Source organism: Mytilus edulis, chromosome 3, assembly GCF_963676685.1.
Source record: "Mytilus edulis chromosome 3, xbMytEdul2.2, whole genome shotgun sequence".
Lineage (NCBI taxonomy): Eukaryota > Metazoa > Mollusca > Bivalvia > Mytilida > Mytilidae > Mytilus > Mytilus edulis.
The window spans coordinates 89,803,884-89,828,793 of NC_092346.1; the positions used below are offsets into that span (position 1 = coordinate 89,803,884).

The 24,910-nt window shown below is 30.8% G+C and overlaps 1 protein-coding gene across 1 annotated transcript; it reads right to left on the reverse strand.

The window, feature by feature from the left end:
- Positions 1-1,422: 1,422 nt before the first annotated feature.
- LOC139517733 (transmembrane 9 superfamily member 2-like) lies at positions 1,423-19,928 on the reverse strand. The gene is made up of 18 exons (XM_071309108.1): positions 19,712-19,928; positions 17,171-17,238; positions 16,610-16,703; positions 16,185-16,312; positions 15,211-15,340; positions 14,177-14,322; positions 13,492-13,600; positions 12,932-13,011; positions 12,144-12,252; positions 11,243-11,375; positions 10,432-10,493; positions 9,569-9,626; positions 9,295-9,352; positions 7,950-8,109; positions 5,764-5,915; positions 5,197-5,308; positions 4,357-4,528; positions 1,423-3,864 (listed from the first exon to the last, which is right to left on the reverse strand). The coding sequence occupies exons 1-18, from the start codon at positions 19,841-19,843 to the stop codon at positions 3,797-3,799; spliced, it is 1,971 nt and encodes a 656-aa protein (XP_071165209.1). The 5' UTR covers positions 19,844-19,928; the 3' UTR covers positions 1,423-3,796.
- Positions 19,929-24,910: the final 4,982 nt, after the last annotated feature.

Sequence of the window (24,910 nt, forward strand, 5' to 3'; positions counted from 1 at the left end):
CGCAGACAACGACGCCAACGTGATACCAATATACGACCAAAATTTTTTAAATTTTTGCGGTCGTATAAAAATGAATTACGAAGATGAGGTCAAGGTCATATGAACCATTCCAGAGAACAATCCACATGTATGGACCGTGCAAGGGATGAATAGCCAGTCAATTTCGTTTAAAACTTCCATTATCAGAGACATGTGCATTTTGCAATCATTCCATACACTAATTGATTGCAATATTACAAAAAACATACATACCCATGAAAACTCAAAATTGACTTACGAGTTCATATTTCGCTGCTCTTTTACAGTGATACCATACACCAAATACAATTAACCTATTGCTTATTTTTCAGAGAAACAAGTCCAATTAAGAAATTTGAAGACAATGAAAATGAGGTCAAGGCCAGATGAATCCTGCCTGTAAGACACGCAACCGTCATAATAATGTATGATTAACCAATGATGTCAAGGTCAAAAAACGCTGCCTGCCAGACAATAACTGACATATGTACTGTATCTTACAATCATTCTATACACCAAATATAGTTTGACTTTTTGTCCAAAGGTATTGGACAAAGAGACCAAATCAGTATAAAACTTAATATTGACCAGTTAACCATGAAAATGTGGTCAGTCAGACATGTACACCTTAAAATCATTCCATACACCGAAAAAAGTTATTTCTGATAATAGTAATTTAGTATTTAAACTTCACCTTGATCACTGATCCATGAAATGAGGTCAAAGTCAGGTGAAACCTGCCTGAAGGAGATGTATACCTTGGAAGTAACCCATATACTAAATCTATTTATCCTATTACTCATAAGTGAGAAATTCACATGACTTTAAAGCAGTCACTGACCATTAAAATGATGGAAACTTTGTAACATAAAGCAGGAATGTAATCCCTATGTCTCACATCTGTAACTTTTGGTGTAGGCAAGACAAAAGGCAACAAAATGTACAACAAAACTGTAAAATTATGGAATTACTTGGTTAAACTAGGTTGATTGGATAAAGTTTTCAGTGGGAAAAAATTCATGTCCATATAATCTCTTATGAGACCAAGTCAGATATTGTTACGACAAGGGGTATTTGGATTAATCGCTACATGACAGATTTGATGGTAGTGTTACCCTGCTATATCAAGATTAATGATTATCTCATCATTTCTTTATTGTCCTTTTGGTACGAAGACTTTGTTTAAATCTCGTATGTCTTTTCCCTTTGTTTAGTTGTTACATGAGGATGTTCAGTCAATTTACCCTAAAGAAAAAGTAACTTCAGGATATCCTAATGCAATATACATATAAATTTTGTTTAAAATATGTCTTAAAGGTCCTATTACTTTTGAACATGAGACCAGAATGTAATCAAAAGGAAAGCCTTCATTCACCTTAAACCCTTAAAATTATAAAGACACAATATTTATATAATTTTATTTAATTTAAGCATTATTCTTCATGAGAACACCAACAGTCATAAATATCACATAAAAATGTACCCACTATATACATATACTGTTATAGAATTCCTTATAAACAGAAAATTGTGTAAAACTGTGCAACTTATTAAACAACAGATTATAAAGTAAATAGAATAATAGAAAACAATATTTCCTTATTAAGGTTAATTCTAGATAAAGTTTATAACACTGTGTGTTTCTACAGCCCTTTTTACCACAGGCTTCAATTTCTCTACTGGTTGGGTTCAAACACTTGACTTAATGAAAGAAAATTATTTAAGTTGTTTCAACACTTGATAAAGACTCTCAAATAATTTTAATCTTAAATAAAATACAATCTTCTGTTCCTTTTATATACAAGACATCTTTTTTGCACTATATTAACCTAATATGTAAAATCAAAGCCAAGCTCAGATATGAATCATGCAGGATTTTTTTTCTGGTAAAAAAGGAAGGCACAGGATAACTAAATCAATTGAGTGAGTTTCCTCATCTTACAATAGGTTCTTAAACCAACTGGAACGCTCATTATACAAATAATCAATGAAGTCATCCACAATGCTATTTGAAAATTACTTAAAATCACTTAAAATACTCTAACACCAGTTATTCATTAAAGAATTAGTCTTGTTTTTGTTATCGTTTACTCAAATCTACTTTTATCATTTTCTATATATTAAATGGATATTTTAAAATGTGCTTATACAAAATGAGTATTTACACCATTGCATATATCAGTGATCAAACCCAACTGTTTTAATACCTTACATAAATTGTTTACATTTTTACACTTTTAAAATTTTTCAACTCTGAAATATAAATATTACGTTTACACTTGTCTTCCATAACATCAGCATAATATATTATAAATTGTATACATTTTCAATAATGTTTTCCCTTACATACAGAATGTTACATACAGAATGGCTAATTATGAGAATCAGATAAAATAATCTGATGAAAGGTTTACAACTTTTACACACATGGTTTTCTATGACATTTGTTCAATGAAAGGCACAAGATCATATACATAACGAGTTAATAAATACCACATTAAACCAATTATTCTAGAGGTGACTATCTACTGTTAGTAACTGACAACACACAAAGTGAAGTAAAAAGAATACATCTTGGTCTGGAATATTTTGTATAAAACTATTAATGCATACTCTGCTAAAATAATCATCAAGGGAATTGGATTTTTTTTTTAAATTGTCAGACTATATTATATATATGAAGCGATACCATGTTACAGTAACCGAATACCTAGTCTGTTATACTCTTATTAAATCATCAGTGTGTTTTTTTTAACAATTTGAAAATTTTATTATAAAATGCAACCAATTCATTCGGTAAGTATAGTTTCCACTGCAAATGTATGCCAAAACATGACTATTCAAGAAACAAAAAGGGACCTTTTGACAAATAAAAACAATGTTACAACAAATACACACTAACAAAGAATTGATAACTATACTAACAAAATCATAAATATGTACGAAACCTCATATAAAAAAATAAACATATAAAAAGAGCAAGAAATTAATGTCAGATAACTATACCTTTATACAATACCACCCATAATTTTCATTTCGAACATATTTGAATTTCATCCCTAATGCTCACAGACATAAATGTCAGGTGGTGTCTAACTCTCCAATTTAACTTTTTCCTGGAATCCCCATAACAAATTCAGTAAATAATTTCAATCCATAACTTTAAAAAAAATAATAATATCTAACTGCAAATTAAAAATATAATCCAAAATAGTTATTTAACTTGTAAAAAATCATGATTTGATTTGAAACATGTAAAATGAATAGAATTCGATTAACTAACATCATTTTCTTGACTTATAACAATCAAAGAGTATGAGAACAGTGTAACATTATCTACAGTTATAATGTGAAATTATCTGACACTCATGCTTCACATTTATTCTTCACATTTTGCTGTATGTTAACTCATTACAAGAAAACTGGTTACAGCTTCTCTACATACAAAGGATAACAGTCATGTAAATAGTTCACTTATGTTTAGTTTTTATTGTGTAATTAACAATGGTAGGTATAAGTGTGGCACAACTGAAAATATAAAGTTGTTTTTCTTCATCTTTTAAAATCTCAACCTTGAAAAAGAAGGGAGATAATGTTCCACTACTAACCAACACAAAGCATAAATAAAACAAGTTTCTACATGGCATGATATAGTAATTTCATCACTATTTTAAACAACAAATTCTGACCCATGAAATCAAACAACTTAGGTTGCTTTCCCATTAGTTTACATCCATTTATCAGTAATAGTATCCCTCTGGTAAGTGTAATGTCCATTTTAATCCACTTTCACAACGCTGTATATCTTTGTTACAAACCAGAAACAGGAGAAGAAACCAATAGAACCTACAAATATACAAAATTAGTTTTCAATTACAAATATACAAAATTACAGTTTTCAATTACAAATATACAAAATTACAGTTTTCAATTACAAATATACAAAATTACTGTTTTAAATTAACTTCAATTACACTCTTTCTACTCTTACTAACTGGTTGGTAATGTATGTTGTTGCCTTGAAGGCAGATATTTCAAAAACAAATTTCAGGATGCAAACTAAATGAACAAATTGTTAAGCATCATTGGGTAAAGTTTAAGCAATGTGTGAAATTAGGACTATCAATGAAAAAAAAGGTATATCAGGTAAGAGCCCTGTAACAGTTGGTAGTTTTTACAATTAAGTTTCTGTTCCTGTTGTTTTGAAGTTGGTTATTTCTTATTCAAATACTGTTTTTTATGACAAATTTCTTTGTCTTGTATTTTTTTGTTGCTGTCTTCTAATTATTTTGTTTTTTATTTTTTCATTAAAGAGTAACTACATTACATTTGACTTACCTGTTAATAAGAAAAACAAAAAGACCATAATAAATGTATATCCCAAATACAGGAAATAACTAGCAGATCCATGGATTTCCAGCTTAGACACCAAGTAATGTATACAATATATAAATAGATAGATAGCTGTAAATCCACTGGTCAGGAACGATCTCCACCACCAATGGTAGTCCTTAAAACAAAATAAGTTCATATTACAAATCATCAAATAAATCAATACGATTAAATAAAAAACTCCAATTTCTTTTCTCATAAGTAGAGAGGTCAAGCTTTCAAAAGTGCCAACTACTGCCATTACAATTGTAAAAAAAGCCCATGTGCAATAAAATAAAATAAAATAATGGTCATTCTTGTTGTAGTCAGCATAGCAATCTATTTAAAAGACATTATTTCTCCTTCCCCTATTCTATATTAGATCAAGATTCAATTTCAAAAAGACTTTTTTTTAACTATTTAAAGTTTTATAACATTGATTTTTAAATCTTTTTTTGTTTTTTTCAAAATACTAAATAATTAATTCTGAAAAGTCATCAAATTCAGTTACAACTAAATTACCACAGCACTAGCTGTCTAGGAGGTATCATTTAAGATAAAATCTCTCCTCCCCCTAATTAAATTGTTATGGTTAAAAAGTTGTTTAAACTAATCATTAATCGATTGTGATAAGGTATTGAGCTTGTCATACTGAGTGTATCTAGACTAAGAATGATATAGACCTTGTTACATTGAGTTTGTATGACTGTGTTGGTGAGTTGGCGTCTCACTGACATATCCTCTGCAACTCTTTCATTAAAAGCTATTTGAAATCTAGATTTGGTTATACATTTAAGGTGTACCTACCTCTGCACACAGATGGAAATAGCAGAGTAAAATGGTAGCTTCTGAACAGGTAATGATGAGTATAGTGAATACAAGGAATAAAAATCCAAACATGTAGTAAGTCTGATGGGACCTGTAAAAAAAGGAATATAAATCTATGAATATCAGACATCTGAAGGGATTTGTAAAACATATACAACAGTATTGATAATATCTAAGCATGTCGGCAGTCTGATTAGAGCTGTAAAAAGTATGTAGTGCATTTTCATGATTTTCAAAGTATTGTATTCAAAGAAATGCCACAATCATGATTCCAAATTGACAACATCATTTGTGGTGAGTGGATGTTTTTTTGCACCATTCTAAGAAGAAGAACAATACAAAATGATACATTCCTCATTTGTGTGGCTACACTAGTTTCATTGTCATCTTGGGATGTTGTCTTGTCCTTATGTAAGAAACCTTTGTAGTAAAAAAGCATATATATATATATATATATATATATATATCAAAGATAATGTGATTCTACATGATTTTCCTTGCAATAAAATTGTGTTAAGAAATGTTAATAAAACAATAAAAACTTACCAAATGCTATTTAAAATAAAGAAAAGTTGAATAAAGATACATCCAAATGGTAGTACACCTCCCATAATAATTCCTGGAATAGGTTTGGTGTACATAGATTGATCTGGGATTTGTCTGGGGATCTGGTTTGTTCTCACTGGATGCTCTATTGCCTGAATGGGGAAGAAAAAACATATATTGAAACTGGCATTTGTTATATAAAGCAATTATACAAGAAATAAGTTACACCGGTTTAGGGGTATGTTCAGCAAAATATGTTACAACAACATGTGGAAGTTTAACAGCTACTGTTGGCAAAACATTGTGCTTTTACACTGTTATCTGTTAGATACAGTCATCAAATTATAGGGTTTTATTTTCAGCCTATTAAGTTTCATTACAGCATGCGACCTTGAGACAGTTCAAGTATTGTGCAATTTTTTTTACCATATTGCTGGACAAAACTTCCTTAGAATTGAATGAAGAATTTATTTTTGTTGTAAGCTGTTTCAAACTAATGTATTTGTATATAACAAGACTTTAGGCAGAGGGTTGAGAGCTCATGTTTAACATCATCAGATTCTTCATGTGTCTTTCCCAAGTCATGATAGTTCAGTGGTTGTCTTTGGTTCCTGTCTGTCATATTTGATTTTCGTAAATTGTTTTGTTGTAAATCAGGCTGTTAGTTTTTTTTAATTGAATTGTCTCATATTATTCATGTTGGGAAATTAGGGCCTTTTACAGCAAACCAGAAAGTATGAGTTTTTCTCATTGTTGAAAGTCATATAGTTGCCTTTAATTGCTTACATCCACTTCATTTGAACTTTGATGACTAGTTGCCTCATTGGTAATCATACCACATCTCCTTATCTTTATTTTCTATATATATATATACTAACTGTTGCCTCATTGGTAATCATACCACATCTCCTTATCTTTATTTTCTATATATATATATATACTAACTGTTGCCTCATTGGTAATCATACCACATCTCCTTATCTTTATTTTCTATATATATATATACTAACTGTTGCCTGATTGGTAATCATACCACATCTCCTTATCTTTATTTTCTATATATATATATACTAACTGTTGCCTCATTGGTAATCATACCACATCTCCTTATCTTTATTTTCTATATATATATATACTAACTGTTGCCTCATTGGTAATCATACCACATCTCCTTATCTTTATTTTCTATATATATATATACTAACTGTTGCCTGATTGGTAATCATACCACATCTCCTTATCTTTATTTTCTATATATATATATACTAACTGTTGCCTCATTGGCAATCATACCACATCTCCTTATCTTTATTTTCTATATATATCTATAATACTAAAGTTACGAGGTCCTATTTGTCAGCCGTCATCGGGTAAAAACGACAAATCAAAGAATTCAACTCTATATATAACTAATATAGGACAATGGTGTAGATTAAAAATTACACCACTCCAGACCCTTTTGTTTTCAGCATAATTAATATTGCCAATAATTAACAAGTTCCGGGTCAAATCCGAATCCGATACCGATACAAATAGTATATTCAGCTATTACCTTATCTGTACGTTCCGCATTTGACAGGCGCACCACCAAACGGTGTATTTAGGATTTTGCTATATACACGGGTCATAATCAAAGGACTGACACTACTAAATTCAATCATTGTCAAATTGTTCCCTATTGTAGTTTTATTCAGCAATCAGCAAGACTTTCTAAGATAACTAATATAGGACAATGCTGTTGATTAAAAAATACTCCATTCCTGGATAGCCAGGACCTTTTGTTTTTCAAATAATTAATATTTCCAATAACTGATAAGTTACAGGTCGACGGGTTCAAACAGAAAGATTTGAAAGCAGAGAAAACTGTGTATCTTATAATCGACATGACTTATCAGATGACAATACCAATTACTAAAATAAGGCTTAGGCATAGTTATATACTTTAATTCAGTCACGGACCCGCGATATCACGGGTGTGTACTTGTATATACTAACTGTTGCCTCATTGGCAATCATACCACATCTCCTTATCTTTATTTTCTATATATATATATACTAACTGTTGCCTCATTGTCAATCATACCACATCTCCTTATCTTTATTTTCTATATATATATATATACTAACTGTTGCCTCATTGTCAATCATACCACATCTCCTTATCTTTATTTTCTATATATACTAACCCTCTTCTTGTATCCAAAGTATGCACCAATAAATACCAGAGGTACAGAAATACCAAACCATAAAGCTAACAAAGCTATCAGTGTACTAAATGGTATGGCTGCACTACTTCCCTTGGCCCACAGTACCAAGTTCAACAAGAAAAACACTCCAAACACAATCCTAAAATAATACAAACAAAAAATTCATCATTCAAATAACAAGAAGTAACAAGAAGATATTTTCACAGCGATAGATTTAAAATGACCTATTTTCATTGGTTTCTAGACATGAAACATACCATTACATGAAAATTAATTATATTCATTTTGACAAGATTGATTTACAATTAACCATTTAGTTTCTCTCAACAGCTTGTTTCAATCATTTGGCTTTCACATTTATTCAAATTTGATTTGAAACAAGAATGTGTTCAAAGTACACAGATGCCCCACTCTCATTATCATTTGTGTACTAAGTTTCAAGTTGATTAGACTTTAACTTCATCAAAAACTACCTAGACCAAAAACTTTAACCTGAAACTCGCACTTTTATTTTCTATATTCAATGGACCGTGGAATTGGGGTCAAAAGTCTAATTTGGCTTTAAAATTAGAAAGATCATATCATAAGGAACATGTGTACTAAGTTTCAAGTTGATTGGACTTCAGCTTCATCAAAAACTACCTTGACCAAAAAATTTAACCTGAAACTTGCACCTTCATTTTCTATGTTCATTGGACCCTGAAATTGGGGTCAAAAGTCTAATTTGGCTTTGAAATTAGAAAGATCATATCATAAGGAACATGTGTACTAAGTGTCGTATTGATTGGACTTCAGCTTCATCAAAAACTACCTTGACCAAAAACTTTAACCTGAAGCGGGACGAACGGACAGAGGAACGAATGAACAGACGGACAGAGGCACAGACCAGAAAACACAATGCCCCTCTGCTATCGTAGGTGGGGCATAAAAAATAATTAAAATAATGATATCAACATTTTTATAAGTGATGTGAATTCTTGATGAATTTAGATTTTAACAAAATAATATTATTGAAGATAGAAGAAAGGTGTAAATGTTTGGAATAGCAAGGATCAATAATAATAATCTGTTATTCGTAAGCAATACAACTTATAGAATATAAATATTACAAATATTGAATTACATCAGTGATTTACCTTTAAACAATTAGTCAAATAATCATATAAGTAAGTATACCCATATAACAGTACAACAGAGTATGATAAAACATAACACATATTAAGCATTTATAATAATGAAAGAATATTGTTTGTCAGGAGTATAGAATACCAAATTTTGGGATACAAAGTAAAATCTTTCATTCTCTCATCTTATATATACATACCCAGAACATGAGAAAGCTGTCAGTATAACATTAGATTTCCATTTTTCACCTCCAAACACTGCAATGAACAAAAGTTTTTTAGTTATGTAATTTTTAACCTATAATGATAATGCTTGGAAATTCTTTTTTTTGCATTGTGATGCTTATGTTTTTCTATCTGACCAAAATTTTAATAAGATATACTCATTAAATATACCTAATCTCAATTTTGTTCACTTTGTGACTATGTGTATAGATAAATGTACAAGTAGACCAAGGTAAACCAGTAACTTACTTTTATATAGTCTAGCTGAGACATATCCAGCAGGGGTTCCAAGACACACATACAATACCTACAAAATAGTACCAATAATTAGAAACCCTGAGTTATTTGTTGAGTAAGAAACAAATAAGACATCTTTTAATGAATTTGTGATTTATTCCTGTTAAAAAAAATCTTTGAGAATTTCAATATTATGTAGTTAATAATTTCAGAGTCAAATTATTCAGTTTCAACATAAAATCAAGTATGATATTTTCATAGACATTTGTTATTTTGTTATTCACAGAAAGTAGACCTTGAATAATTGATATCGTTAACACATGTTACAATAGTTATTTGATCATAGAAGTGTATAATGCACATTTGGTAGCCATCATTAACTTAAGTTGTTTAACAAACATGGATCTTTAAAAATGCAACTAAGATACAGGGTCTTGATACTGTAAACATGTTCTCTCAACAACTATAAAGGGTCCTATAAAAGATCCAATATCATAAATAAAGTATGATATCTTTTTAGAGTTAATTCATTGATATTTTAATGAATGAATAAATTGTTCAACTAATATTCCAAAAGGGGACAAAAAGCAAAGATGAGAAAACTGGGTATATCAGATTTAGCATGTCATTTTCAACATATTAGTAACAAAGTCCAGATTACATCATCCTCTTCATTTAGGTAGCTTGCATTGAAAGGAATTACAGTAACGATTTTTGATAGTAGTAATGGTCTTTAAAATATGTTTTCCTTAAAAATATATATTTCAATTTAAAGTTAGTCCAATCTACATTGGTTTTGTCATATCAGAGAAAGGTAAGGTAAACATTTACCATGTGTACATGGAAATATACATTTAAACTTAAAGTTGACTTACCAATGAACAGGTCATCAATGCTCCTCTATTGGCTGGTGAAAGAAATCCAAGACAGGCAAATACTGTAATAAAATAATAGTAGATAAAATTAAAATCCTTTACTTAGCAAGTCAATTAATAAAGTAATCAACATTTTTCAAAAACTTACAAAACAAGAATGCATTTAAGGATACCATCACTCCTATTCAATGTATTAGAAATAAGAAAGGAAAAATACATGTCCAATAGTCACACACTCGTTACCACTCACTACTATTGCCCTGCTGACTAGATCAGTCATTCTATTCAATAGTACTTGAGAAATGTGTGACAATTTAAAAAAAAAATTCTTTCTACACATTGAAAAATTTAAAGTATCGTCAAACAGGAGTTGGCGATAAATAGATCAACAAAGTGCTAACAAGTAACAACTGATCACTATCAAACTATTGATCAAAGTCATTCTGTTCAGTATATGTAGTACCTGAGAAAAATGTGACTGAAATAGTTGTTGAACATGGCAGGACGGACAAGGTGAATTCACTTTCAAACTTATTTCTTATTGTTGAATGCCATATGGTGACCTATAGTTATTAATTTCTGTGTAATTTGGTCATATTTCAAGAGTTGTCTCATTGGCAATCATTACAAATCTTCTTATTTTTATATTTACATGACAACCAGACTTATCTAATAAATGCACGTTTTGTCCATTTATAATGTAAATGTAATAAACTATTCACTTTTGTTAAAAAGACTGGTGAAGAACTTAAAGACATGCCAGCTATTTACTTCCCATTTAATACAATAAAGTTGTGATTTTTTGTCTTACCTAAAGTAATCAAAGTCATGCAGAATATTTGTACTCCATTTCCATTGAGGACTGCGAGCATCATTCCCTTCCTTGGTGGACGGAAAACATCTCCATGAACTAACTTCCAACCAAACTCTTCTTGAGCGTCCTCCTAAATTTCAAATAAAATAGTGATTAAACAGATGCAACGTAAATCTGGTCAACAAATACTAATTTAATTTACTTCAATACAAAACAAGAATGTGTCCCCAGTACATAGATGCCCAATCTGCACCATCATTTTCTATGTTCAGTGGACTGTGAAAATGGGGGAAAATCTCTAATTTGGCATTAAATTAGAAAGATCATATCATAGGGAACATGTGTACAAAGTTTCAAGTTGATTGGACTTTAACTTCATCAAAAATTACCTAGAACAAAAACTTTAACCTGAAGCAGGACAGACGGACAAACGGAGGGACGCACAGACCAGAAAACATAATGCCTATAAATGGGGCATAAAAATAATTCAGTTTATACATTTGCCTGCATTTTTCTTCAGTGCAATGCAAAGGGGTTCATGTTCATGCAAGGTAGATGATTTTAATATTTAAAAGCAATTCATTTCAATATATAGTTATGATGCACCTGGCTAGTCACATACATTATGTGTGTATACTGTCTTTAGTATCTGGTCTAGTATCCCAAATGCAAAAAATAATGATATTTTGTCTCAACAAAGCTGTTAGTCTAACAAATCAATGTGTAGCTACCAATATATGCTAGGGATAGGACTTATTTAATAATCAATAGAGAGCAGAATACAAGGTGTCATAAAACAGTCAAAGGGAGGCAAGTCATGAATTTATTGTAGACCATACTGGCTGAAAATCTAAAACATGTATACTTTTTATTGATTATAATTGTTAGATATACATACTGAGTTATCCATCTGGTTATATCTGGCAATATCTTTGTGAAGTGTTCTCAACATAATCATGGCTACCATACCAGACAGGAACAACACTATCACCAAGGAATTCATTATACTGAAACAAAAATCAAGTTAGCATAAAGAAACTTATTTATGCAGTTTTTTTTTACTATTTATAGCATTTCTTGCATGACCTATAATATATGACATTTTCAAATATAAACATCTACTTAATTTAATTTTAATCAAAAATTTTACATAATAATTAAAATGAATGCAATTTTGTTAATGTTCACAACAGCAGTATTTTTAACAGGATGTAATATATAATTGTACTCTAAATATAAACACAATAAAAACTATTATAATTCACTCAAATATTTTTTCAACCTGTATATCCAAAACTTTTAAGTTTAAAGATTGTGTATTTTTTTTCAGATTTGAAGCTTTTATAAGAATGTTATATTAACTTCATAATAAACACAACAATAAACTCTTTTATGAATGAATAAATCTCTCATTTTTACTTGTACAACTACCTGACTGCCTTTGGCTCAAATAACTATTGAGACCGTAATACTTTAATAGTAAAGAATGATTTTCCAATCAAAATTCAGTTCCTATAGCACAGTAAGATAACACTTTACCAAACTGGTGAAGCTAATGAAGGGCAGTTTTATAAAGCTAATGAAGGGCAGTTTTATATCTACTTTGTCAGGAAATCCTTGCTCATGTTGCTACAGCATAAATCAGCAAGTTTCCTAAGAACATAATATAGAAATTATTATACTCACCTAAACCATTGAATGTTTGTGTTTGGCATTGATTTCAGAATATAATCCCATCTTGATGACCATTTGATGTCATCATTTGTCTACAATAAAAAAACATTTTTTTTAGTATTGTTCTAGATCAATATGCTATTAAAGCTAGATTACTAACTCAGAATTAATTGATCAAACGAAGAGCCCCTAACTTTATACATATATTCTATCGATAAATAAGCACAACTGCTAAATACTAGATGCATTTTGGACTTTGAAATTACTATCTTAAATACCCCCAACCTACATATCTTAACAATTTATTCCAAATGAAAAAGAAATATAATGATTTGTTCAATCACCAATAAATTAACTTTCTTTCTGGAATGTTGATTTTTTCAGTAAATCCCTGTGAACTAAGATACAAGAACTATTAAAACCAGAGACGCTGCTGTTAGCTATTATGAAAAAGAATACATATAAATTTGTATTAGCATTGCATAAAATGTATAAAATGTATAAAATGTATAAAATGTATAAAATGTATAAAATGTATAAAATGTCATATAAAATCTAGTAAGTAATATTACCTCCCATGTGACACTGTAAGTATAGTTAAATGATATATCAGTGGTATCAGCACCAATACCAAGGGCAGGTAATCCTGGACTACAATCACCTGCCTTACTGTGTTTTATACTGAAATTACAAGGATAATTTAATAGTCATAACATTTAGCATTATCACCTTGATATAGTCTTTTAGTACTGACACAGTGTATCAATAGTCAATCAGTTAACATTAACTTTCTTATCACTTTAATTTTATAACAAGTACTGCAAGCAAAGGTCACTAAAATGAAATTGTTGCCCCATAAAAAGGCAGGGTCAATGGTTTGCTCAGGGAAACTCAATATAATTCTGATAATAAATCAAAATAGGTGGTGCACAATGGGGTTCATTGTATGGTAAAATAATCTTCAAAATTTCTGTAAATCTTTCTTTGCTTAAGTAAACCCCATAAGGTAAATTTGTGTACAACCATAGATCAAGAAATACTTACCTCATACATACACTATGAATGGATAATATATTGAATTTGTTCATAAAAAATGTTTACTGTCCATCATTTTTATATGTATCTTAATTTCTCAAGATTATTCTGATGCTATGTTTTCTTTTTAAAAGTTTTTGCAAATAAACTACTGTATAACTGAAATAAGTTTAAAAGGTCACAATTTTATAAAAAAAAACCTAACTGTTATTAATTGACTACCTTCTAGGTTCTAATTTTGCAGCTACAATTCTACCACCATCCCATCCAAATTCTTGTCCCCAGTCAGTGTTTGTACCACTGTGGTAAGTGATAGTTACATCTATATGGTTGAACACATAGTAAGTATTCTTTTCACTGTATTTATTCTACAAAAAATATTAAAAGTAAATTATAAACTCTTAAAACAAAACAAAAATCTCAAACTATTCCATTAACAATTGCCAAAGTTCAGAGTACTAAGCATTTGTTAAGAAGCCATTAGATTTGTTGATTTAATTATTTTCAAGGAGTAGTCATCATTTCATTGAGATAATGGAATTGTGTTTCGCCAAAATTGTATATACTCTCTAAGCCCCGAAAGTTGACAGAGTTGCTTATCATGGGTTATCTAGATTCTGTTTTTTTTTAATTCTTCATATTCATCAATCAAACAGAAAAGAAGGTACAAATATGATTCCATGATGTAATTTTCCGATGAATGTTTTCAACTCTACTGATGCATAAGATTTTGCAAAAAGTGAGGAAACAAATATATAAGAATTCATGGCCAATAACCAATTCTGGAAAATGAGTAACACATAAAAATCATAAATACAGCAATAAAATTTACTCTATCATGTCTATGTTCGTGGTTATGAGTGCTGTTTCTGATTTTATTGTTTTTTTAGCATCACCTGTGGCTACCTTAGCCAGCTTCCTGTAGCAGTAAGTACATTTTTAGTCTACTTCTGAATTACGTCCATTTTTTCCACATCTTCAAGTTAGTTGTCACCTTACAGATAGCTGGTCTGAGCTGGTTTATGTGACATTAAATAGATTAAAAACCAACCACATACATTTTGACATATTGGGTCTCTACTAAGTCTTATTTACACCATGAGTTATTCCTTGATGTTTTTAATGTACATTCATTTTTTCTACGAAGCATGGTGCTGGTGTTGTTTTTTTTTGGTTGTCAATGATTTTTCGTTAATTCCTGTTAGTTACATGTAATACTTTTTCTGTGTATGAATGTTTGTTTTACTTTTACTTACACTTATAACACATGCATCCTTTTGTTTACCATCTTTGTCAACTAAACAGCCAATAGGGAAGCCTGTAGAGCAATATTTCTGTCCATTTTCTACATCATAACACCATGTAATAGGCATGTTATCTATTATCCTACAAACAGATGCATTCATTCAAATTTGTTTTTTGCGGTGATGACTTTTAAAAATTGTCAAATGTCAGTAATTTTTTTAAATTATTTATGACTTAAAAAAAGATATTAACCAGCAATGAACATTTAGTAAAAACATTTCAGATTACAGATAAGCACTATCACCTTATCCTTCAAACTGCTGATGAGAAAAAAACAGTATTTTGTTGTAATCCAGGCACATTTCAAGCCAAGTTTAGTGAAAATTGGGGAATGTGTCTATGGGACACAAATGATACCCACTTGCATATAACTTAATAAAGGGACATTACTAAAGACACAGGAATAATATAGCTACACAAATTTGTACTAGTTATCCGAGTTTTATGGTAGTAAGCAGTTCTGTATAAGTTTCTTTACATTTGGGAGGCAAACTTAAGTTAAAGAATGGTAATGGAAAATTCCACAATTTTTTCCATTTGTAAAGAATTGTTGCTCTAGAAAGGTCAAAGTATTGCCACCCAAACTAAAACTTATTCTGGGTTTTGGGGTAATAAGCAGAGAGTATAAGTTTCATAACATTTGAATGAGGCAAACTAAAGTTAGAGAAGAGAAACAAAAATTTGCAATTTTTTTCATTTGTTGATTGTTGGTTGCTTCACGCCGCATTAGCACAAAAAGGCTATATCGCGGCAATTTTCCATTTGTAAAGGGGCATTACTGTAAAGAGATAAAAATGACGCCACCAAAATTCAAACTTGATCGGTGGTTTGTTATTATATGAATGTGTGTAAGATTTTGTTTTGGTTGAGGCAAATGTAAGTCAGAGAGTTCTGATAGTTCTATGACATACAACTGTTATCTTACCAGTGATGATTATAGTTCAAAGCAATTCCATTCTTCAGAAATTTTAATTTGCTAACTTTTTCCTTGTCACCATGAGCATATTCCTTCTTGCACACACTTTGACATGTTATTTGCTGTTTAAATGTCATCTGAAAAAAAAAAAAAAAATTATAAAGTTGCAACTTAAAGTAAATGCTTTAATATAATGTCATCTTTCTTTAAATGTATCAATTTTTGACCAAAATATAATACAACAATCAATGAACATATGCAGATTTATCATTCACAGGAAGGCTTAATCAACTACTACTAACAGAAAACATAATACATGGGTGAGTGACATACATGTATATTAAAAAGTTATCGTTATAAATATGTATGCAAAAGAAATTTAGAATGAACACCGTCCAACATATTGACAGATAAAAGTATATAATAAACAATACCTTGTAAGGAGATGGTCTTATTCTTTCTCCAAAAACAACCTGACCCAAATTTTCTGTTGGAGAGTTATCTTCATCAACAACACAGAAGTCAAACCTGAAAAAAAAGTTTTAACATGTCATTGTGTAATTTGACTGTGTCAGAGACAGAATTGGATAAAACCTATGGGGAAGTAACGAATTCACCCCAGAGTAAACTTTATATTGCAGGGACTATGAAAGGCCATTGTGCAATTTCTTTTAATAAATGACTGGGTAATTGTTTTTTCTTATCCTTAATCTTTTTTTTAATTTAAAACAAACTGCAATATTTTAGAGAGACTATGGATCTTTATGTATTTTTAGTATACTTTACAAGCAAAGTTACCTTTCCATAGTTATAACTTAAGAATCTAATTACAAAATGTAAGATAATGAAGATGCTGTACATGAAGATGGGAGTGTTTACACTACTTCTCTAAACTAGCTTTGAGATTTGTGGAAAAACATGTCACATTACTTTATGAATAATATGGTGTTGACCCAAATTATTCAGTCTATAAGTTAACCTGTGCCTGTACTTACTTATGATATTCATATGGTACTACTGTTTCAACACTGTTGAGACGATTCACAAAAATTTTCAAATCAGTCTAAAAAAGAAATATAAAAGTCATTAAAAAAACTCAATATCTAAGGGGTCATCCATAATTGTCAACCATTTTCCAAAGTGTACAAAACGTACACTTTTTCAGACCCCCCACCCTCCCTCAAAAAGTGTACATCAACCATTTCAGATTTCAAGACAAGAATCAATTTTCTTAATAAAAAAAGAAGATATCCTGTCTATTACAGTTTAGTTTAATATAGAAATTTGCATTGAAAATAAACTGAAACATAGATGTATCTGACTGTTTTATTTGATGACATCTATCTGTGATGCCTGTGTTTCGTCAGAATAAAGAGTATAAAGATACCATTTTGTTGTTTTGATAATGTACAATTTCACGTTATTTTCAAACGCTTAGATGATAAATGGCTTCATTGCTGTAATAATGCGGAAATGAAAAAAAATCCGGAAATAAACAAAAAAGCGTACGGTAAAAATGTTGATTTTCTAACCCCCTCCCCCCAAGTGTACGTTTTGTACACTTTGGAAAATGGTTGACAATTATGGATGACCCCTAAAAAACATTGACAATGATGATTTATAAATCAAAGTCTCCAATAAACTTCATGACTAAAATGTAATACAGGGTTACATCATTTCAAAATCACAGCGAAATTGGGTTCCAGTTAATTATTCCTTTAAGCCAATAAATTGAATATTTTTAATAAAAAAGTTTATATAATATACTGTGGATTCATCATTATTCGTTGGATACCAATTTTCGTGGATTTCGTGGGTATTGTAAAACCACGAAATTTATTGTTCAACGAATGATAAATCTTCTATAAGTTTGTATGCAGATTTCAGCAAAACCACAAAATTATATATCCACAAATATGCAAGTTTTCCTTAATCCACAAAAATAAAGTAATCCATAGTAGTTGTTATTTATTCATTCAAACCATTTGTGCTGACAAATGAAATCAAGTTTGTGTATATACAATTTGTTGTTTGCCTAGTATTATCATTATTATTAATCTCATGTACAATGTACATCTGCCTCAATTTTAATTTTCAATATATAGAAATAATCTTCTGTCAATTCCTACCCTTACCCTACCAAATAGTACAATTGATTGACTTGTAACAAAATAAAAATATAACAAATAAGTGCTCATTAGTGCGGTGCGCTACAACGTTTGGATTTTACTATAGTATAAAGGGTCATATGTAAATAATGTTCTTTTTATATTGTTCTTTTCATATCTGAGTAAATAATTAAAGTAACATTTCAAATTAAAAGTTGTTTAAGTTTTACTAAGGTTCTTGTGAGAAACTAACAACTAAATATCTAGCAATAAAAAAATATTTTATTATTTTAAAAAAGTTTAAGAAATTACAATATATAATATATCAATTACATTAAAAACTATCTTGTGTATGAAATTCAGTGTTTCTTATCTAAAGATATACAAAGTTAAGCTGGGCCATAATATAATGATATTAGTATATTAATAGTCTCAGAATTAAGCAACTTTAATCATGATTTTGAAACAATCAATATAAATTATAGGGAATTATATACACCAATCAATTAGCTGTAACCAAAAGTCTGTTAATGCGTGTGGAATGTGTAATTTTTCCTTTTGGGATCGATATTCTTCTGTCAGCTTTTCCATCCATGCGTCCCTAGTAATTATTGTAAAAATACGGATGTTGGTCATAGCTGGTTTGGTTCCGATTTGTACTTTAGAAAATGGTCAATGGCGGACGAATGCAAGAAAAGTTACAAAAATAAACGATGTCTAACAAGTTATTTGGAAAAGGAACATAACAGTTTTTATTGCAATAAATGGATTAAACAATTACTGGAGGCAACTTTTATCACGTTTAAATGAAGTAACAAACTTATTTTGCAGCCGAAAGTTAGGTTGATGTTTAATTATTGTAAAAATACGGATGTTGGTCATAGCTGAATGTACGTTTTCGAGTGGCAAGCACCGGAACTTGCGGAAGTGCACAAAGTGATAAAAAGTTGTATTTTTACATTAAATAACCTGCTTCACACTGCAAAGACAATGCTTCAACGTCTTTTCGTAAGAAAAATGAATCGTTTATGTCTGAATTTCTTTAATTATCAATAAAAAAATGATGTTTCATCAACTTGGTAAAAATTGAAAATGCCCGATGCAAAAGCGACTGAAAGCGAGTATAGTAAACAACAGGCGACTTGTTTTCACTTTTGGGGGTGGGGGAAAGTGAAGTGACGAACAGGAAAGCGACTTCTTCGCCCAAGTCGCCTGGTAGCGTGAACCCTAATATATAGTTGAGTATTGAAAAAAAATACACGGACTGTTGAGGTATGGTTCTGCAGATGAGTGTCACAATATTTAACATTACGTTTATAATTTGGTTAGCTAACGGGTATTTGTAACAATAATTTTGATTTGCTGGGCTAGACTCGGTATCCGGTTGTATACGTAGTCAGTCTATATGGATAGAGTAGTTTAGAATACCTTGCAATTTTTATGGTCGTTGAGTGACTTGTCACAATAAACTACAGGTGCCAGGCCTGGTAAATAGAAGCCCTCGCATATCATAACTACAGTTGTCAGAAGACAAAGGAGTCGTTGGAGGACCAAATACATTTTTGGGACGTTTATAACTTTTCGAGTTGTCAAGATGGCTAACACGTCATCCGGCTAAATGCGCAGGCGCATTACATTTATCAAGTATTTAAAACACGTATCACAGTCCCGTGTATTTCCTGAAAATGTGATTGCCAAGAGACAACATGCATCCATCAAAGACCATATGACAAGGATGTTAACAACTAGATCTACAGATTATCATGGATTCAAAATTGAAAACCGCCAAAGCTAGATGTTATAAGATCTTATAAGAGAATAACCTTTCAAAAAATTACTTTAAGTTTTTTCTTCTTCGTAAATTGTTAACATTCAATGTGAGAATTGCTTTTCATAAATTATTCCGAATTATTAAACAACAGTAGATTGTCACGGACTTTCTTTTCTCATAAATAAAAATAAAAAATAGTTAAAGAGTTAAAGAAAAATAAAAAATAAAAAATGAAATCACAAAGGAGTAGGTTCGATAAGACCCTAAAATGGCCCTCTATTTTACCTATAAATTCAGTATACTTAAATATCTGCATTGATTTTTATCATTTACAAAGATTTCTTAGGGGAAATTTTGAATGCAATTTAAAACGACATTTCAATATTTGATAGTTTAATCTATGAATTTCAAGATTTTATCAAATGTTTCTTCTGTGTATTGAATAATACTTGGAGAATTTTTTTAGCATTTATAAAACATATATATATTTGCAACATGAAGGATGCAAAAAAAAAGATACACGATATACTTTTAAGAGGAGGTGACGTGTTTTTCCAGAGTTAATTTGAAATTGCAAGCTTCTCTTTTCCCCCCAACTGCATGCAATTAAACCAAATCATATTTGTTTCTAACCAAGTCAAAAACAATTTAATGCTCAAAAAGGTATGTAAATTCCTACGAAATCACTACTAGCAGTAACAAATAGTTTTTTCAATGTTGATAATGATTTTATGTTATGGAATACTTTATCAGCATTTATTTGTGAGGTTTTTAAAAAAACTCACAAGTGCCCGCCTAGTAGCGGGTCGCCCTATAAGGACCAGCCCGGCTGTCCGTCCGTCTGTCACGGTCCGTGGAATCAGTCAGTCTGTCCGTCTGTCCATCTGTCTGTCCGTAATAAATTGTGTCCGCTCTATATCTATGATTTTATAAATTCATACTTTATTCCTGACATGTATATTAACCAACATCAAAGGATGTGTCATAATATTTGTACAACTTCCTAGTTTAAATAGTGTATGATTCTAAGAAAAGAATCACAGAACCGAGAGTCTGTTCCTTATTATATAAAAGGTATTTTGGTTAGGACGTATGGACATAGGCCTGTCGTCGTCAATTATCCCTGTTTGTAATTATATTTATTATAAAAAATGTTTGACTTTGAATTATACGTATGGGGTTTATGTTCCATGTTGCCCAATACGTAAATATTAAATTTAAAAATTCTTAATTTACTGTTATCTGTTTTTATCCCCTTTCAATTCCCTGTTATATGTTTTTAGAAAAAAAATCGATTTGATGTTTTGGTGTTATTGGATACCCTTTGCCCCGTTGCCACTAACAAAGTATTAACAAAAATACCAAACCCATTAAACTAGAGGCTCTTAAGAGCCGGTGTCGCTCACATTGGTCTATGTGCATATTAAACAAAGGGCACAGATGGATTCATGACAAAATTGTGTTTTGGTGATGGTGATGTGTTTGAAGTTCTTACTTTACTGAACGTTTTTGCTACTTACAATTATCTCTTTTTATAATGATCTTTGCCTATTAGTAAAAGAGGAAATTATTTTGTAAAAATTTACAAAAAATTACCAAATAAATGAACATTGTTAAAAATTGACAATAAAGGGCAATAACTCCTTAAGGGGTCATCTGACCATTTTGGTCATGTTGACTTATTTGTAGATCTTACTTTGCTGAACATTATTGCTGTTCACAGTTTATCTCTATCTATAATAATATTCAAGATAATAACAAAAAATGGCAAAATTTCTTGAAAAATTACCAATTGGGGGGCAGCAACCCAACAACCGGTTGTCCAATTCATCTGAAAATTTCAGGGCAGATTGATATTGACTTGATGAACAATTTTACCCCTATGTCAGATTTGCTCTAAATGCTTTGGTTTCAGAGTTATAAGTCAAAATCTACATTTTACCCCTATGTTCTATTTTTAGCCATGGCGGCCATCTTGGTTGGTTGGCCGGGTCACCGGACACATTTTTAAACTAGATACCCCAATGATGATTGTGGCCAAGTTTGGTTTAATTTGGCCCAGTAGTTTAAGAGGAGAAGATTTTTGTAAAAGTTAACGACGACGACGACGACGACGGACGACGGACGCCAAGTGATGAGAAAAGCTCACTTGGCCCTTTGGGCAAGGTGAGCTAAAAAGTGGCAAATTAGTCGACAAAACCTGACGAAATCTAACTTTAGATTACCGGTATATCAACCAACGGAATGAATCGAAAAACAAATGTCATACTCCTTACTTGGTACAGGCATCTTGTACAAAATGGTGGATTAAACCGATTGTATAGCTCTCTTAATCTCTCACTAAATAAATGCGGGATATGCATGTCATGCATATGTTGATGCAATCCACTTGTATTAAAGGCATTTTCAGAAGGTATAGTTGAAATGCTTTTATATATCTTTTCAGCAAATAAAGTGTGCCTGCAACGTAAGTACATCTGTTTTGACAAATATGTTACATGAAGCATCGTAACTTCTAAAGTCTTTTTTCGTTCGAACGATGCAGGTTTTCTAATTTAAATTGTTTATACGATTCAGTACACAAATCGCAATGTTTGATATATTTTTTTTCCGCTTTCGTATATTCATAACAAAATATCGGACAAAAGTTTATTCAAGCTATATATGTACTAATGGTAATTTCAATAAGATCATCAATATTGAATGATAAATTAAATCTTCAAATGAAATTGAATTCAACGTGATCCTCCATACCCTCGTTCCATGTAAACATGTAACGTAACATGCCCGATCAGAACATGTACATTGATATTTGATCACATTACCTAATATCTTCAAGGTATAAAATCAATATGAAGTGGTGCAAGACATTCATTTTGAAAAATTCTGGAAGACATGAATTTAGACAAGAGCTTATCAAAGATATCAATCTTACAATTGTGTACGCTAGACACGCGTTCCATCTACAAACGAATCACCAGTGTCGCTAGAATGAACAAATATTAAAATCTTATATCAAGTACTAATTTGAAGAATTGAGAATGTATGAATTTGTATTATGATAAATACAAATTACGATTTTAAAGAATTATTTTGTCTGAACGACAGTCAGACTTGTTAAAAGGAGATGCACATTAGATTTATTCCTCTTTGTACTGTTTTTCCAACTAGTATAGTCATTCCAAATACTGAATATCAACCGTTCTATGCATGCTTAGATATAACGAATTGGGAATTTGATGCTTGATTTAAGTAAGTTATAAAAGACTCCAGAATGAAAAAAATCCAAATGAGAATACGAATGGCCTGATTTGAACCTAGCCTAGTATCATTAGCGAAAAATCATTACTCGACCTACTTTGATCAGACACACCAATAATTTTCTGGGGTTAACAATATTTCTGAACGATCAATCCTCTCCCTAATCTGGTACAATGATGTAAGAGAACAGCCTTAAAAGAACCTAATCAAAAAGTCATTATTAAAAAGGTATCTTACTTTAACTTGGTTTAAACCTGTTTATTTAGTTTTGACCTTACTTATGTATCCCTTATAAATTTTATTAACTTTTCATTTGCATTCAGGTATCGAAGATCAAATTTATTCGTTCATTGTGCGTTAATTTGCATTTTTTGATTGAGTTAAGCCTTCCAATTGATAATTTTTAGTGTGTATTTCTATGTTGTGATGTTATACTATTGTTTCAGAAAAGGGAGAAGGTTTGGTACCATTAAAACGTTTAATCCCGCTACAAATGTTTGCACCTCTCCTATGTCAGGGATCTGATGTACAGTAGTTGCCGTCTGTTTATGTAGATCATACGTGTTTCTCGTTTTTCGTTTTTATGTAGATTAGACCGTTGGTTTTCCCGTTTAAATGGTTTAAAATCAGTAATTTTTGGGGCCCTTTATAGCTTGCTGTTCGGTGTGAGCCAAGGCTCCTTGTTGAAGGCCGTACCTTGACCTATAATGTATAACATGTTTCCAAAAAATAAAAAAAAAAAGATCAGTGCATATCGTACAAGTAAGAGGTTTAGCTAGCTATAAAATTAGGTTCAATCCACAATTTTCTACATCAGAAAATGCCTGTACCAAGTCAGGAATATGACAGTTGTTATCCATTCGTTTGAGCTTTTGATTTTGTTATTTGATTAGAGACTTTCCATTTTGAATTTTCCTGGGAGTTCTGTATTATTATTTTTTAAAGGTAGAAATTCAGATTGTTTAATTATTTGAAACGATGCCACAAAGCAGAGTATCTGAAACTAAATATTAGTAAGCGTTGTCACCTTGCCTTTTGACCTTTCAAGTTAATAAATCTACCTAAATTGAATGTGTCCAACAAGTGTGATGAAGATTGTATGAGAACAAGCTCTTCAGTTTCCGAGTGTGGTTTGGCTACAATATATCCTCTGCAATTTTATTTTACGAAGGGATAATTCAATGTTATTTTTTGTATACGACACGAGCCTGCGAAAAAAGTACGCTATACAGATAATTGCAGGAATCATATTTGTTATTTACAAACAAGATTTAAGAACCACAAGTGCAAACGGTGACATACGACTAATTGGAGATAAACTGTGAGATATTACTCAAGTGATACCATCGTTATAATGTAAGCCTTTGTTAAACAGGAAATTGAAGAGCAATGGCTTTGGAAATGAATTACACAGAAAAGCATGCTCAAATGAAGCTGGAAACAAAATTTTGAGGAAGTTATAATTCATCTTTTCAATGAAAAATTCGATGAAAGCGCATCATTCAAATAAACCATCACAGGTCTTATGAAGTTTGTCATCAAACAGGTAGAGCCGATTTACATTGAATTGATTAAACACAATGGCAATTTACACA

Bases quoted from the DNA above. Each gene is read 5' to 3' on its own strand.
- LOC139517733 (XM_071309108.1), bottom strand. From the start codon at position 19,843: ATGTATTTGGTCCTCCAACGACTCCTTTGTCTTCTGACAACTGTAGTT. The intron at 13,601-14,176 runs GTAGTCAATTAA...TTGTAATTTCAG, and splicing joins GCAAAATTAGAACCTAGAAG to TATAAAACACAGTAAGGCAG. The intron at 8,110-9,294 runs GTATGTATATAT...GTATTATTTTAG, and splicing joins ACAGCTTTCTCATGTTCTGG to GATTGTGTTTGGAGTGTTTT.